Source organism: Pelodiscus sinensis, chromosome 1, assembly GCF_052426305.1.
Source record: "Pelodiscus sinensis isolate ZL-2025 chromosome 1, ASM5242630v1, whole genome shotgun sequence".
NCBI classification, from domain to species: Eukaryota; Metazoa; Chordata; order Testudines; family Trionychidae; genus Pelodiscus; species Pelodiscus sinensis.
This window is the reverse complement of record NC_143052.1, coordinates 70,139,454-70,157,308: the sequence shown is the minus strand read 5'-3', so window position 1 is coordinate 70,157,308 and position 17,855 is coordinate 70,139,454. Positions and strand designations below refer to the sequence as shown.

The 17,855-nt window shown below is 38.9% G+C and overlaps 1 protein-coding gene across 6 annotated transcripts in view; it reads left to right on the top strand.

Annotated features, from left to right (window-relative positions):
* Positions 1-16,033, top strand: part of OSBPL8 (oxysterol binding protein like 8) — a 154,897-nt gene extending 138,864 nt beyond the window's left edge. For all 6 annotated transcript variants that reach the window (XM_075932114.2, XM_075932119.2, XM_075932151.2 and 3 more), the window contains 7 exons: positions 253-342; positions 4,709-4,845; positions 5,320-5,505; positions 7,790-7,877; positions 8,253-8,355; positions 9,001-9,106; positions 10,527-16,033. In XM_075932114.2, coding sequence (XP_075788229.1) covers positions 253-342; positions 4,709-4,845; positions 5,320-5,505; positions 7,790-7,877; positions 8,253-8,355; positions 9,001-9,106; positions 10,527-10,662 — 846 coding nt within the window. In that variant the 3' untranslated portion in view covers positions 10,663-16,033. The remainder of the gene's footprint in view (positions 1-252; positions 343-4,708; positions 4,846-5,319; positions 5,506-7,789; positions 7,878-8,252; positions 8,356-9,000; positions 9,107-10,526) is intronic.
* The last annotated feature ends 1,822 nt before the right edge of the window (positions 16,034-17,855 follow it).

The following is a 17,855-nucleotide window of genomic DNA, read 5'->3' as shown; positions in this document are numbered from 1 at the left end:
TGTTTTGACCAATTATCCTGATGTTAATAAAACTTTCTCAGCATAACTCTTGAGAAATGGCAGAATGACTGAACAAGGTGTTATGGGCTCAACCTTAACCCTGGGATTATATAGCCATGCTAGAGGCTCTTTTAAAGTGATTTTGGCTATCTCACCAGAGAGTCATAGCTACATGGTTTAGTCCCAGTGTTTGACTTCACACTAATATTATCTCTCACTAAAACAATTACCATTTTTCTTTTTGTTTTGCAGCCATTTTTGGGCAACAATGACAGTGTTAATCAAATATCAGGAAAAATTAAACTGGGCAAAGAAGTTCTGGCTACTTTGGAAGGCCACTGGGTGAGTAGTGAATGTGTCTGTTAAATAAACTGTCTGTTTTGCTAGTAATGGTATGTAAATAGCACTCTTTTCAAATTTGTTGTAAATTCACCTAGATTTATAGCTACTTCATTTTGGCTTTAAACATTGACACTTATCAGGAGCTCCATCTTTATAATAGATATCTTGTGTGGAATGACTCTGGAATCTAAATAATGCTGATTTTTAAATGAACCTCTTGTTTTTATTTCTGAAAGAAACAAAGTAGGACAAAAGAGATGCAGTGCATTTGTGAGACAAAGTATTTTGAAAAAAATAAAGAAATTTGTCATATGTAGCACACACATACATTATATATATATTATGTCTTTAATACAGTGGTCCCCAACCTTTTGGGGCCCGGGGGCGGGGCCTTTCACGCACTGGGCATCCGGGGGCGGAGCCGCACACACGCCGCATGCCTGGTGCCTGCACTGTCCATGCGCCGCACTCCCGGGGCCAGCACCACTCCTGTGCTGCACGCCCAGGGGTGGAGCTGCCCGTACGCCATGCGCCCGGGGCTGGTGCCGCTCCTGTGCTGTGTGCCCAGGGGTAGGGCCGTCCATACGTCATGCACCTGGGGCCGGAACAGCCCATGCACTGCGTGCCCAGGGCCGGCGCTGCTCCTGGGCCGTGCTCCCAGGAGCCGGCAGCGCCCATGCGCCGCGCACCTGGGGCCAGTGCTGCTCCTGTGCCGTGTGCCCAGAGGTGGGGAAGCCCATACACTGCGCTCCTGGGGCCGGCACAGCCCATGCACTGCGCTCCCGGGGGTGGGGCTGCCCATGTGCTGCACGCCCGGGGCTGGCGCTACCCCTGTGCCGCACGTCCGGGGGCGGGGCCGGCCCTGATCAGTCGGCGGGTGCACAGAAATGGACCGGCGGGTGCAATGGCACCCGCGGGCACTGTGTTGGGGACCACTGATGTAATACAACCTAAGGGAACTAAAATGGTGGGGAGGGCGAATTGAGGTAAGAGCCTGGCATGAAATTACTCAGGACTACTATGAATGAAGAAACAGAGGCGGGAGCTCCTGTTGTGTTGTATCAGGGCTCTCCAGACACAGATAGCTAATAGACACTCTGGTAAGTAGTCATCTTTCAAAAATAAAAATATATTGACTTTTACATTATTAAAAATATCATACTTACTGGCAAGGTTTAAAAAAAGTTGCAGTTAATTACAGTTTTAATCACACTGTTAAACAATAATGGAATACCTATTTAAATTTTTATAAATATTGTGGATGCTTTTCTAAATTTTCAAATACATTGATTTCAATTACGATACATAATACAGAGTATAGTTCTCATTTTGTATTTTTGATTACAAATATTTGAACTGCAAGAAGATGAACAAAAGATACAGTAGTTTTCAATGCACCTCATACAGCTACTTTGTTTGATCTATGACAGGATTGGGCAATAATTTTTGCAGGGGGGCCACTTAATGAATTTTGGTACATGGTCACAGGCCGGTTCCATCCCGGAAGGATCAAAGTCTTAGACTGGCAAGTTCTGGCCTGTGGGCTGCATCTTGTACAGCCCTGATTTATGGGCTTGTAGCAATACTGAAACTCTGTAAGCATACTCTTTCACAAGTAGCAGGATTCATTTGCTGTCAGTGTGTTGTGTGCAGCATAAGAACTGGAGATGAAAGCTGGAATGTTTAGCAGGTAGGTGGTACTGCAGACTTGAAGTACCTCAATGGTATTCGATCTCAGCCTTACAATAGCTACAGAGAAATATGCAGAAATTTTTAAAGAACAAACTTCCCATTCAGAAGACCTGAACTTCTGCTGCTACTTTTTTTTCCCCAGTGTTGATAAATGTAAAGTAATGTGCTTTGGAAAACATAACCCCACTGTAAATATCAAATGATAATGTCTAAATTAGCTGTTACCACATATAGATCTTGGAGTCTTTATGGATAGTTCTCTGCAAATATCCATTCAGTGTGGAGCAGACATAAAAAAAAGCAAACAGAATATTGGGAATTATTGAGAAAGGAATAGAAAATAAAATAAAAAAATTGCCTTTGCCTAAATCCATGGTACCCTCACGTCTTGAGTACTGTGTACAGATGTGGACTCCTCTATCTCAAAAAAGATACAGCAGTTGAACCTCTCTAGTCTGGCACCTTTGGGTCCTAACTGGTGCTAAACCAGAGAATTTGCTGGCTAACTAAAATCATGCTGGACCACAAATGTTGCCAGACCAGAGCATGCCAGATTAGAGAGTTTCAACCTGTATTAGACTTGTAAAAGCTTCAGACAAGGAATGGTTGCCATATAAGGAGAGATTAATAAGACTGGGACTTCTCAGCTCAGAAAAGAGATGACTAAGGGCATTTATGTGCGCCCGACTAGTGACCAGGGCCGGCCCAAGCCATTCTTGTGCCCTGGGCGCCTGGCGCATGCATGGCACCCAGCAGCCCCAAAAGGTTGGGGACTACTTTTATAGACTAACAGATGTATTGGAGCATAAGCTTTCGTGGGCAAAGACCCACTTTGTCAGATTCAGTGGGTCTGTCCCCACGAAAGCTTATGCTCCACTACATCTGTTAGTCTATAAGGTGCCACAGGACTCCTTGTTTCAAGTGTGTGTATTACAAGATTATAGGTGTCCAAAGTTAATATGAAGAAATGTTTTTCATTATTTTAAACCTAAATGTTTTCTGAAAGGTGTAGATGGGTATTTAAAATAATCCTCTATTGTGTTGGGAACGCAATAATATTATGCCAACATATTATACCAGATAGACAAAATTTGTAGTCTCACAAAGAAAAATACAAAAAAGTAAAGCGACCATAAATATTGTGAAATGAAATTTGATTTTTAAAATATTTAGTTCTAGTGCAATATTTCTTGTGTAGTTGTAAGACCTAACATGAAACTTTTTCAAATCTCCTATGTAGATCATGAAGGGTAAAAGCAAAATCTTCATTTAATACCTATAGTATAACTTTTTTAAGAGTTCTAAAAAACTCTAGTATTTTAAGAGCTCTCTTTTGACACCACACACTTTTTTTTAAATAACTCGTTACAAAAGATTGGTTGGCCTGGGCAGCTAGAAAGAAGGAGATTGCATATGGGATTCCTGTGTACTGCAAAATGTTTTTCAATATTACCCATCAAAATGTATAAATAAAACACTCTATGACAGTAGCATATGCTTAGATTTATTATAAAGAAAAATTAAGTAATGTTCTAGCTTCTCTAAAATACAAAATTTAACACACACACACACACACACACACACACACACACACACACAAAATAGTCCAACCTTCCACAATAGTGTAAAATATTCCTAAACTCATCGGAAACAATTAACACTAAGCAGAACCCAACTCTGCCCAACTTTCTGAGAGCAGGTCTATGAATAAATAGGTAACTTTAGGTCAAAACTCTAGAGAATAGAAGAAATATATATATTCATTTTAATTAATATCCTTTGTACTTCAGTTTCCTGCTTGAGTCATAATCAGAGTTCCCCCCAGAAGCTCAAAGTAATATAGGCCAAAATGTATGGTGAGATTTTGTTATCCTGACACAGATGTGTTTTGAAAAAGTTAGATAATCTGGTCTGAATCTGAACAGTTTTCCAATACCTAGATTTTAAAGTAAAAACTGTCATAGCTGTAAACATTTTCCTGTTTGTATTTGTGCTGAGGCAATCTAGATTCATCCAATAGTACTAATCAGGACAATTCTGCTTGAGATCACCTGGACATTATAGTCTCTTCCATCATATCACAGCTTCTGCCTATGATTTCAAGAACTCTTTATGCTTCTGCTGGTGAGATTCAGAACCTGATCTCCACCAGTAGTATTCTAGCTTCATCATCTCCCACTACTTTGACAACTAATATTTATAAATCAAAATATGAAAGTTCTACTACTACAAAATCTATTAAATCAGTTTTATTAAAATTTTAAATAGTCCTGCTAAATCAGATCAGTTTATCCCCAAATGTAGCTTTCTGTAGGCATGAGCTTTTATGTAATTTAAGAATATTGTTTCCATAAATTTATTTTCCAATCAAGAAAATAATTGTGGCAGAGAAATATACTACAGCATTGTGCTATGTAGCACATAAAAACCTGACGGAAACTGTCTCACACACTTAATAATTTAAGTTACTCGTTGTAGCAGAGGCAAGGAAATATCTTTTTGAACGATGGCTTTTGAGCATTCCCAGCCAGGTGTCTAAAAGGAATAACAAATTCTTCAGCTGCAAAAAGTTCTGTGTTGAGGAATTCTGTTTCTCAAGCTTTTTCTCACTGGCTTTGTTTAAGGCTACTACAACATTAGTAACTAAAGTCATTAAAATGTTTAAACTTTACAGGACAGTGAAATTATTATTAGTGACAAAAAGACAGATGTTTCAGAGACCTTCTGGAATCCAACTTCAGAGATCAAACAGCGCAGATTAACAAGATACACAGTGAAATTTGATGAACAAGATGACTTTGAGTCAGAGAAGTAAGTTGATGAAATATTAGCTCCTGTTCTGTTAGTTGTTTTTGAATGATGACTTTTGAGCATTCCCAGCCAGGGGCCTAAAAGGAATAACACATTCATACATGCTGATGGACAAATAAAATATGGAAGGGAGCGTGGTCTGTTGTTAAAGTATAGCTTTTGGTCAAAGTGATCTAGATTTCCATTCTGATTTTTTCCTGAGAACTTATTTTTATGAACCTGAGCAAGTCACTTACCTTCATTGTGCTTAACAATCCCAGTCTGTAAAATGGAGAGAAATAACCTTTAAATGCAAGATTTACAGAAGTTCCATTGAAGGAAAACTTGAACAAAATAAATCTGACAAACACTGCAGTAAATAGTAACTTTATAATTGCTCATCAATGTCATTTTACTTCTGTCAAAGCAATATTTGTAGTTATTTCTGTCATTCTGATTTTGATTCTTCCACCCTTATTACATTTAATTTTCTAGGCTTTGGCAACAAGTGACCCGAGCTATAAACAACAAAGATCAGACAGAAGCAACTAATGAGAAATGTATTCTGGAGGATGCTCAGAGAAAGGCTGCCAAAGAGAGGAAACTGAAGGGTGAAGGATGGACCTGCAAACTCTTTGAACAGGATTTAATCACAGGAGATTGGCACTACAAATACGCAGAGTGAGTAGGGGACTATTTTGTGTACAGCTTAAACTACTGTTCATTTGTTATGTAGAGTAAACTTGTTTTATAGCTTTTATGATTGAAAACATGAAAATGTGGATGAGTCCACACTAGTCCAAGTGGTATTGAGTGGTCTTAAATCTCTGTTTACCTCAAGCCATATCCACACCACAATAAACTGAATGTGTAAACTTTCATGGGATTGGCTCTGGATATGGTTAGTCTCTACAGAGGGCATGGCTGATGCTCAGTTAAGTAATTGTAGCAGATAATGGTAATTTGCTACCAGTAGAGGAGTGGATTGGGTTTTTTTTCCCTTCTTTCAGCTATTTCAGCATGCTTTTTTGAAAAATGAATGAGTGGCCCAAACTGCCTGTGTGACTAGTTTAGCTGGTGTCATCTTCCTAGTTCTTTTATGGAGTATGACATCCTGGCATGCATTACTTTTTGCTGTTGGGTGTATTCTGTGGGCTTTGTTGTCTGGACATTTGCCTTCCTAAGCAACAGGGGAATAGCCATCTGGATTTTCCTAGCATAGCCTGATACAGTTATGTAGCAGGTAGACTTACAAATATAGCTGTGATAACAAAAAAAAACCTTATTACTGGTAAAGGTGACTAACATTGACAAGCTACAAAAACACAGTTGCGCTACATAAGGGTCCACACAGCTCTAGTCTCTTAACAGCTCTGCCACAAGCCCACTGTTAAAGGCTCATAGTGGAAATGTAACTGCACGTATTCAAACAAATATGAAACTTGAGTCCAGTCTTGTCACTAATCCACATCTTCAACTGCCACTGACTGCCAGGGAGCTCAGCAAGTAACAGTGACCAGTATAGTGATCACAGGATCAGCATGCAGAGTCTATTCCTGTTTATCACACGAAGTATTAATTTCTGTTAAAAAGGGGGGCAAAGTAAATATCCAGGGATATCACACCCAGTAAGAATGCAATAGCCCTGAAGCAAATCTTTTATCTAGCTTTTGTGCCGATAGTTGGTTCCAGAACTTTATTCTATTCTACATGTCAAATTTGCACATCTGACAAAAATACCCTTAAAATAGTCTGTTCACCATATAAACGAGTGTTTTTCCTTATCTTTCTCTTTCAAAGAGACGAAGTAACAAGATTTTTCTTCCCCAGTTAGAGAATATGGTATGTTTATGTAACGTGTCAGGAACTCTTTACATATCTCAGTCTTAGGTGCTAGTATAATAAAAATGCCATCAAAATTGAGTGGTGCTCTGGCTGGCATTCTCCATAACCAGGGGAGGGATTCACTTGTGCATAGAGACATTTTGTCTTTTGGTGTATTAATACCTCCAAGTCATGGCTGAAACATATCAGCAGGGTAATATGAGTAAGCTTACATCACTTATTGTGACGCCCCCATGCTGCCCCGCGGCGTTTGCCCTGAGGGCTCGCAATAGTCCTTGAGTCTCGAGCTCCCTTGGTCAGTCTTATTCGCGTTCTCGTCTTCGGTTTCCCCCCCACAACAAGGCAGGAGGAGAAGGGGGGCCCGGGCCCGCCCACTCTCACGGGCCCCAGCCCAGGGCCCTAAGGGTTCTGGTCCAAGCGACCCGAACCCGGCTGACAGGGTACGACCCCTTAACTCGTCAGCCCACCAGTCATCCCTGACTCTGCCCTGGGCTGCTTCCTTCCCCTTCTGCTCCCGAGCTCACCAACTCGCTGCGGTCCGGGGTATCCGTAAGCCGGGGGGGTGGTCCGCTGCCTCGACGTTGCTCCTCTGGCCGGTGGGGTGCTGTGCGGTGGGGTGCTACGCTGCGCTGCTCTGCTCTGCACTGCGCTGCCCCCCACCCGCGGTCTGCACCCCCTCTCTGGGGCCATTTTGAAGTTGGCGCCGGGGTCGCGGCCCCGGCGTCCTGCGCCGTCCCCGCCCCTCACGCCGGGGCATCTGCCCGTTGCCGAGGCAACGGGGGCCTGGTCTCCGGGGCGCCCGGATGACGTCCTCCGGTGCGCCGGAGGCCGACGCGTTCCCCGCCGCCGCCGAACACCACGGACAGCGGCGGGGGGCGCTCAGCCTCCCGCTGTACAGGGCGGCTGGGACGGGGCTCTCCGCCACGGGCGGGGCCACCCCGTCACACTTATGTTTGTTCTATACTTAACTTGTAGGGAGTTGTGAATCTTTTGTTTTTCACACGAGTATCTTTCACTTCCAAGTATTGGTTTTAAAGCTTTCCTCAGCTTAACAGGAAAATGAAAATGCCTCTGAATTATTACACATTAGCACAGTGTTTTGTTTTTTATTTCTCTGTAGAACCAGACCATGGGATCCACTGAATGATATGATACAGTTTGAAAAAGATGGTGCCATCCAAACAAAAGTCAGGCATCGGACACCAATGGTACACTTTGGCTTTATAGTTGTTCTCAATAAACAGCAAGTTCAGACACTTGTAGATGTCAAGTTATAAATCTAGAATTCATCAGAGCATCTGCCTAGTTCTTCACCTGTGTCTGAGAGGTGTAGTCCTGTCAGCCCCTTATCGCCCACTGTCCTGCTGTTTGATAAGCAGGAAAAGTGACAAAATTGGATAGGTATTGAAAGTTAAATTACTTTAATGTCACTTACAAAAACATCCATACTTGTTTTAATAATCTAATGGAAACCCTCCAAAGCTTAGGATATCATTTTCATACATTAATTCAGGCTTCTTTTATTGTATTTGACATGCAGTTGTTTGGTTCTCTGCAGATAGTATTAATTATGTGAATTGCAGGTTAGTGTTCCAAAAATAAAACGAAAACCAACCAGTCAGTCGAAGAAAGAATGTGGATTCTCCTCTCCAGAACCTGATAACCAGGACTCCTCTGGAAGTGAAGGTAGGATAAGTGGCATCTATGCAGAAATTTCATTGTTTTTTCTGTTTTATTAGATAGAGTACTGCTACAGTACAGTCATGCACTAACTTTCCTAGTCTTTATTATCCCAGGACAGGTGTGATATGAAATAACTATTGTGATATGATAAGTTGCAGTACTAATGCAATACTGTGTGTCTTTACAGAAGGACAAAAATATGCATAGCACAAGAAATGGAATTAATAGTGAGATCTGAAACTCTCCTACTTTGATAGACATAGTGATGTAATTTAAGTAGGCTTCATTACTTTATATAGTTAATACATATTACAAGCACAGTAATTGTATCATCAAAAGGATTAGTCTCTTTTCAGAACGCAATTCTTTAAATATATAGCTCAGTAGATTTATATAAGAATGTGTGTAAAGAATTGTTAGCACTGTTAAGAATAAAAGTTTTTAAATTATTAACTAAAAAAGACTTAACACTTCAGTTATGGGCTTCCTGTGATATGTCTGGAACAAAGCTGTTACCAGCACCTCAAATTGGATAACTTTACCTAATTGTGTGTTGTAAATAATTTTATTGTAGATTAAAAGGAGTTTAGATTTGGATAAAATAGTCATTTTAACCTGTTACATCTATCTGGTTATATATCTTCATAGCACAACTACTAAAGCATAATACAAGAATCAGAAAGAAGGGGATAGACCTTGGTGAACTACAAAGTGCCATTGAATCTATAAAGGAAACACAAGAAGACATTAAGAGGTAGTATTAGATATTTTAAAACATATCAGGCTTGTTCTGTTTAAAATGAGGTAGGAATATAAACATTCTTTAATTTTCATTTCACTGCTTTAAAATATAAATACATCAATACAGAACCTTGTTTTAAAAATTGACATTTATTATTCTTGTAATTAATTTTGCTTTATATAATATACTCTGGAGTAGTTCAAAGGAATTGATATTCATGAACTAACAAACCTGATTACTTCACCTAGGATTCAGAAACTGGGTAGATACAAGGATTAATGCAAATAAAATCCACGGTATGATTGTCAAAATTATAAGTAGGTTTACTGGAAATAACAGGAATTCCATATATAGCACAATATTGGATATCTGCGTATTTTTTAGTATTTCCATTGTTTTCTAGGATATTTTTTAAGTTTGTATCATTTCCACAGATGAACCAGTACAGTGTTGTTCTTGTAATACTGCAGAAAGATTTAGCCTAATTCTTACTATTAACGTATTAACTATGAAACCGAAGGATGAGTTTTAAATGTCAATATGTTTATTGAAATAACCAGTAGAGAAATAGTTGAGAGAGCTCAGGAGCCCAACTGCACGCATCTCATTGCAGGATTGGGTCTCACATGTCCAAACAAATATTGCATTTTATTTATTTGTTGGACTTGGGTTCAAAACTATTTCAGGAAGGGGAAGGCAGAAGCTCACTGGGGATCTGTAGTTTACTCAGGTAGAAACAAGATGGAGCTGGCCATTAATTTAAGTGGGAAAGGAAAAGCTCAAGGAAGGAGAAAAATGTAACTAACAATACAGTAATACAAGTTGGACCTCCCTGGTCCAGCATCTTTGGGACCTGACCTGTCCTAAGTGAGGGAATTTTCCAGGCCCAGGGAGTGCCCCTGCCACTGGCCTCCCAGGACATTGCCCCCTCCCTCTGGCTGGCTCCATTTCTGCCCTGCTACTACAGGTCTTGGGCCTGCTGCTGCCTGCTAGCTGGGGCTCTCCTGGAAAAGAACTCCAACTGTCACAGCCCCACTTAGGCCCCACTAAGTCAGGATTCCCTGGGGATTGGGCTTGCCAGTCCTGCTTCTCCCCCACCTTGCTGGAGCACCCCAGGGATGGGGCTCACTGGTCCCAGTGATGGACACTGTACTGAACATATCTATTGAACATGAAGGAAAAAGCAATTCTAGACTAGGTGTGTTGCAAAGCAGAAACATACTTGCAGATTTCAAGGCCTTCAACAAATATGAGGTGTTAAGTTGGGGGTCTTGGCATTGTGTATCTAAAGTTCCAATTAACCTTTTCTCCAAAAGCTGACAGAAAATAGCCTCTTGATATTTCATGGTGTTCCTAACAGAAGACAGCTAATATGTAAAACGGTTTAAATCATCCAGATGTCCACTTACGAGTTTCTTTTTATATTTTATAGGGATATTATGGCTCTACGGAATCGTGTTACTTCAAATTCACCACCCCAGGAAAACAATTTCTTGCAGTTTAAGCACTATGTCTTTATTTTTCTCATGGTTCTGCTGCAACTTATCATCAATTTCTTATTCAAATAGAAGCTCTAAACAAAAGACTCTTTGAACAGAATACTTACTGGGACCACATTTTCAGTTGGTTTGGACTTTAAATGATGCAATATTATCTAGAAGAGCCCTGTAGTTAAAACTTAACTTTGCCTCAAATCTTTATGCGCACATGGATCAAGATCTGTTGTATTCTTGCCTAGCCAGTTGAAGTGGGAAATGTGTAAGTGCCAGTACTCTCTTGCTCTTTGTGTATGCCTCTCTCAAACACAACCATAGTCTTGTATCTATATTATCTTATTGGCTGTACTGACAAATTTCAACACAGAAATGTCACACTCAGAATTCAGAAATACGTTCCCCTCTCAGGGAGGACATGTAATTTCTGTTGAAGAGAAATTGATAAAAGAACTGATCTTTTATCATTTAAATTTACCATTTTGTAACAAAATAACCAGACTTGCTATTTTTTGAAACTATGGAGAAAAATGTGGTCCAAACCAAACAAAATAAATACAGTATTAAGCGCCATAAGTAATATGAATTGGCTCAATACAGATGTTAAGGCTTTACCTGAAATCTTTGTGTCTTTAATGCTCTGATTTAATATATGGAGTATTTTAACTCTAGATTAAGGTGGTGATATACAAATAACTATTTTCTTGGTTGACCACATTATAAAAACTCTTACATTATACACAGAATGAATTGTACAACTATACAATACTCATAGAGACTATTTTGTTAATGGCCTACCTGTACTTTTATTATGAACCCATATGTCATAGATCTATAGAATTGCTATTACATTTTTCTCAGTTTACTAAACTTCAATTAAATTGTATGAGTACTTCCAATAAGTTGAAGATAAAGACTATTGCTATCAGATACTTCATTTGGTGTTTCTGTAACTCAGAAAAAATATTATCATGCAAAGTTATGTTTAGTGTTAAGGACTTGATTTTATGCACCCAAATGAAAGGCAGATTAGAACTAAAAGTTGAGTCCTATTGTTAGGTTTCCACTGATAATTTTAATAAGATACGCTGCAACAACCTTTAGCTGATCTAAGAGTAAGATGAAGTCCTAAATATTCATTAAATTCCTCATTATTGCCATATATACACACTGTGAAACTCATCCCTTATTTCACAATTGTGCAAACTAAAAATATAGAAGTTGGATTTGGATTTCAAGTGTGACTTTTATTCTAACTAGAGTTTTGGTCTTAATTTATATATTTGCAAACAATTAATTTTAAGCAAAATGTAGGTGCCAGCATTTACAGAGATATCTTTGCTCCCATTTTGACCCATCTGCACACTTTAAAAGGAGCTCTAGAATCTCCTTTTAACTCCTAGACCTTCCCAGCAGTATCCCCTCTTAAGCTGCGTGGCAGCACAGCTTCAAAGGTGATTAATCAGCCCAGTCCAGTCAGTCAGCTCTGTGCATGGAGCCCTGAGCCTCTGACTGGGTGGGGCTGATAGATCACCTGTGAAGATGTGCGGCTGCGTAGCTTAGAGTTAACACTTTTCCAGGTGTAGATTCTATGAAAGATGGCCATAAGAATGTTTTCCAGGAAGCCCCCTGAAATCTTTGCATGTGGGGAGCAGAGCTCCAGGGCTGCAGAGGTTCTGGGGCAATGCTGTTGCTGATGAAGCAACCTTTCAGAAACATCCTAGCTTCAACAGACCTGAGGGCTATCTAGGTTACACGGTTGGCCTCTCCAGCCTCTAGAATAGCTCATGATTGGAAGACTGCAAAGGTGTTTGAAAGCCACCTTCCCTTGCACTGAAAGTCCCATGGTCCACCAATTTCATTCAATGTTAATGTTAAAGTAAAATTTAATTAGATTTGTGCTTTGTCTAGCCAACTTTTATCTTTCAGTGTCCCTAACTTATAGGTGCCTCCTCTTCCTGTCCCCTTCTCTCTTTCCTTCCACATGAGATAAATTTTACTCTTTAAGCTTAAATTTGATAATTTCCCATCCTCTTAGTCAATGCAGTTTTTGTCTTGAACCACTCTCTACAGAACAATTATTTAACACAACTGTAATGGACAGTAGTATATTACAGAAAGAGCTTTACCCTAAACAGGCAATAATTCAACACAATAAGTCCCCAATACAAATTAAAGTTGGCAGCCATGTGTAAAAAATTAGCAGATATAACACAAAGGGTAGGTTGAAATATGAAAATAGAATGTTGTAATATTGATTTGACATTGTCAGTATTCAATAGAGGTTGTTATTACACTACCTACACAGGCTACATCTAGACTACATTCCTCTTTCAACAGAAGAATGTAAATGAAGGACTTCAAAATTGCAAATGAAGTGCTGATTTGCAAATGTCATGCTTCATTTGCATAATAGATTCTGATCACTTTTTCGAAAAAGGATTTTTCAAAAAAAAATGTGTTCTAGATGCGGTTCTTTCAGGAAAAAAACCTTTTTTGAAAGAACCTGTAAATCCCCCCCCCCCCCCCCCCACTCTCCTCCCCAGGCATTAGGGTTCTTTCAAAAAAGGGTTTTGTTTTTTCGAAAGAACCGCGTCTAGACCATGGGGCGAGTTTTCAAAAAATCCTTTTTCAAAAAGGCGATCGGAATTCATTATTCAAATGAAGTGCAAAATTTTGCAAATCAGCGCTTTATTTGCAATTTCGAAGTCCTTCATTTACATTCCTCTGTCAAAAGAGGAATGTAGTCTAGACGGTAGCCATAGAGAGCTCTTTTTTGCAGATTTGTTCCAAGAACTGCAGTGTAGTTGGTATACTCAGATAATTTTTGCTTTATATGACATGGACCCATGATAATACATAGGTAAATGTGAAAGCTAACTAACGCTACTGCCCAAGAATTTAGACAGTAATATTAGATCCCCGTGATACTCCTACAGTTTTTGTGTTGAACTTCATATTTGGTAATAACATATACATTTAAAAGAAATGTTTGGTAAAATGTCCATCTTCCTCAATATTTATTGGGTTTTAACTGTTTTATTCAAGAGCAGTTAGAGAACCCTTTAGAGGTTTATTTTAAATTTGACTTTAATTCAGTATTGATTGTCAAGCATGTATAGAACTGCGAATTTATACTCACGCAGCAAATGTGTAGAGGTCAAAATATTGTCCTCACTAAGGTGACTTGTGTTTTGGTCAATATTAGAATACATGTATGCACACCATATATTCCATAATTGAGATCCTACCCCCTTCAATTCTTACGGTTTGCTCATTTGCATATGCCCATGTAAGATGAAGCTAGACAAAATACCCTTTCTTACATGCGTGATAATTTTTTCCTCTCTCAATACGTTTTAGAGGCTGACTAAGATATAAGAGTTGTTGGTTTAATTCCCGTCCCAAAAGGCAAAGAGTACACTTCATGAAACTTTTTAATGAAAAAGTACAGCAACAGGTCTGCTCTTCATTCTATTTATTACTCATATCCTAAAAAGCACATGCACTGAAAGCCTGATAATTTCTATTTTGCTCTTCTTTGTATGTAGTTCCCCTGTTTGAGCAGAAAAAGGAATTTGCCTGACTTTTTTTTTAATAGGTTAAGGTTGATGATAGGTTGATTTGTAAAGCCTTTTCTTAATACATAATTAACTTCATATTTAGCCATGATGTGTAAGTTGATCTTGAAATATTCTGTACTAAAGATTCCGTTTTCTGCATATAGTCACAAAAAACCGTGATTGTACAGTTTGCAAATATCAAGGGCAGTTGCCTCCTGCTCGTTTTAATATTTAAAACACAGCACTTGTTTTCTCACTTAATTAGATTCTTTTTTTTTTTTGTACAGGAAGTAGGAAATATTCAAGAACTGATGGTTGTTTTTTTATTATTTTTAAAATGCACTCTAAGCCTTTAATTTGCCACTTAACTACTTGTAGTTAGGTATAATTGACCTGTAAGAAAGTAAACCTGTTGTGTGAAGAGCTTAATTCCAGCAATAGATAATGTTTCTTGTAATTCATAAGATGGTTACTTTACAAATAGTTTGCATTATTTATAAGGGTACAGCATGTCTTTATTTTTTCCTTTCAGTTTAAATCCTGAAAACTTCATTCTTATTGTCTTGTAAGATGTTTCATGGATTTTACAGTTCAATGTCCTTCTGTGCCTTTGAGAAATTCTTCTTGTCATTTTAATATTGAGATAAAATTTAGATTCGGTGTTTTTGTCTAGCATAACGTGGTGTTGGTTTTTCTTAAAGACCATTATTTCACCATTTTGTTTTCTTTTTGTAAAAAGCATATGTAACAAGAATGCTGTACTCTTATAAATGCTTGATCATTGTATTTCTTATATATCCTGAACTCTTTGGACATCATTGAAAATAGATATTTCTGAGTATTGTAAACAGTGCCTTCTTGATGGATTTCACACTGTTTTGAGGTTTATAAAAGAAGACTTGTCAAATTTGTGCCATATATACAACTGACCTTTTGTGGGGCTATGTTTTGGAAGACTACCTTTCCCACTTAGATTTTTAAAATCAGATATCACTCTAGAACACCATTCCATTTCTTTCTCTGTTTTCTAGAATTTCCAGTTAGTGACTAATTTGTCTGAACTTTGCTTTTTTGATTTTCTGTACAATGAAGCTGCAGTATTTTGTTTGTGATATTACAGAAATAGCCATAATAAAAACATCACAGACAATTATTTTGGCTTCACTTTGTACTTGACCAAATTTAATTGATAAATTAACTGATACAAAGAAAAATTGGGGAAAACAGACATTTTCAAGGACACAAAGAACAACAAAGCACCCAACTCCTGTTCGTGTCTCTTAAAAATATTCCCCTTAAAACATTATTCTTTTTAATTTAGTTAGTCATTTTGTACACACTACAAACCAAAGGTATATTCAACTGCATGGGGAAAGTACTCTTTAAAATATATAGCTTGCCACTCTTACCTAATTCTGTTTTTCTCTAGTTTCAGAACTTCCGATAACTCAGACTAGCACATTTTTATTCACTTTTTATTATGTTACATATTGTTTGAATTTTTGTACTGTTACATTTTTTTAGAAAATTGAAAATGGACTGTTATACAAAAGCTGTATAGGACCAGTGTTTCATTAATCCAGTTAACAGAATATGTAAAGAGCCAGATCCCGTGACAAAAATGAATGTGAATGTATGTAGTAAAATATTTATATAGGAAAAATCCTTTACTCCTGTATGGCTTTTGATTTTGCCATATATCATGTTAAAATTGCATTAGTATAGAACAAGTTATTTAAAAATGCTACATGTAATATGATAAGAACCACTATGAATTCTGTAAAAAGATCCAGAAGTTGACCATATTGCATGCCTATATGTACATCTGAGTTCAACGTTTTGTTAAATGGCCATCTGTAAATTAAAGCACTACCACTGGTCAATAGTTTTGTATGACTATTGAATAGAATAAAGAGATGTGATCAATAGCATAAGCACAGCATGCTGAGTCATGTTTGTGCGTCTGACACCTCTGTATTTTAAGCAGATGGTGGAAATGGTTTTGAGAGCAACACTTCATATTGTTTACAGAAGCATTTATCCCTGAGTTTCCATTGTTCTTTACTTAGTTTCTATTTCTGATTTCTGATTACAGATTTAGTATTTGGTCACCCTATGGCAGAGGTGGGCAAACTGTGTCCCATGCATCTGGCCCAAAGGACCTTTTAATCAGGACCTCGAGCTCCTGCTGAGGAACAGGGTTGGGAACTTGCCTTACTCCACTCAGCACAACTCCTAAAAGCAGGGCCAGCCGGGAACTCCACACACTGCCCCTGCCCCAAGCTCCAGCTCTGCAGCTTCCATTGACAGAGTGTTGCTTGCAGCCAGGGTAGCATGCAGATCTGCAGGGCCCTGCCTCTGGGTATGTCTACGCTACAGAGTTTTTCTGGCGAACAGCCATTTTTTCAGAAAACTACACTTACATCCACACTGCAATTGTGTTCTTTTGACAGGGGTTTTTCCAACAATGGTAAACCTCTTTTTACAAGAAAGAAGGCTTTTTCCTGAAAGAGCTTTTTCAGAAAAAGGCGTGTGTGGATGGGGGAAGAGTGGTGTTTTTTGAAAGAAGAGGCCTCCAGGAAAAAGCACAGGGGCCCTGGTGGCCACTCTGTCCACAGTAATCGCAACTTAAATGCGAGATAGTGTCCACATTGATTGGATGCTATCTTTTGAAAAAGCAGATCGCTTTTTCGATGCGCTTTTGCTATGTGGACAAACTCTTTTGAAAAGTTTTTTCAGAAGATCTCTTCCAGACAAGCTTCTTCTGAAGGAAGCCTGAAGTCTAGACATAGCCTCTGTGTGAGAGCTCGGGGTGGGGGGAGGCGGGATGAGATACCGCTCCAGGAACCACTTCAGATGAGCACTGCCCAGATACTGCACCACTGATCCCCCTCCTGCACTATAAACCCATCATCCCAAACCCCAGCATTCCCTGTAAGCTGAGAGCATGGGCAGCTGCCCAGGAGAGATTTAAATGCCACCCAGCTGATTAGCAGAGTGCCCACAGCCAGCAGCATGTGTTTATACTGTTGGTGCATGTCCCCAACCCCTTGCCCAAGCTGTGATCTCCCTCCCATCCCCCAAACTCCTTCATCCTAGTCTGGAGTACCCTCCTGCACCTCTAAACTATCATTCTCAGCCCCATGCCAGAGTCTGCAGCCTCAGCCAAAGCCCTCATCCTCTCCCCCAACATGTGCACTCCAGCTGGCCCTCCACAGAGTTTTCATACTGAGCTGTGGCCTTCAAACCAAAAACCCTTCTCATGTGGCATCTATTCTAGGTGTTATGTAGGTAAGAGTATTACAAAATGAAGCCTCTGTAAAGAGACGTCTGGCAATTTAACTTGTACTGTTTATCTGTTCTGGTGCTATGATATCATGATCTCATTTTGATTAAAATTTCCTCAGGGGTTGTGTCTTGGCACTTTAAGTAATTGGACCAAATATTACAGATTATGTGGTAGGTTCTTTGTGGTGGTTTTCTTCATTTGGTGTTAAAGGTTACTATTAAGATGTTGCAGTCATTTTTGTCATTTTTTTTAAAAAAGCAATTAATTGCAACATTAAAAAATAGTTGCAATTAGTTTTAATTGCACTGTTAATTACAGGATACCAATTTAAACTTACTATAAATATTTGTGGATGTTTTTCTACATTTTCAAATATATTGATTTTAATTATAAAACAGAATACAGTGCACATTTCA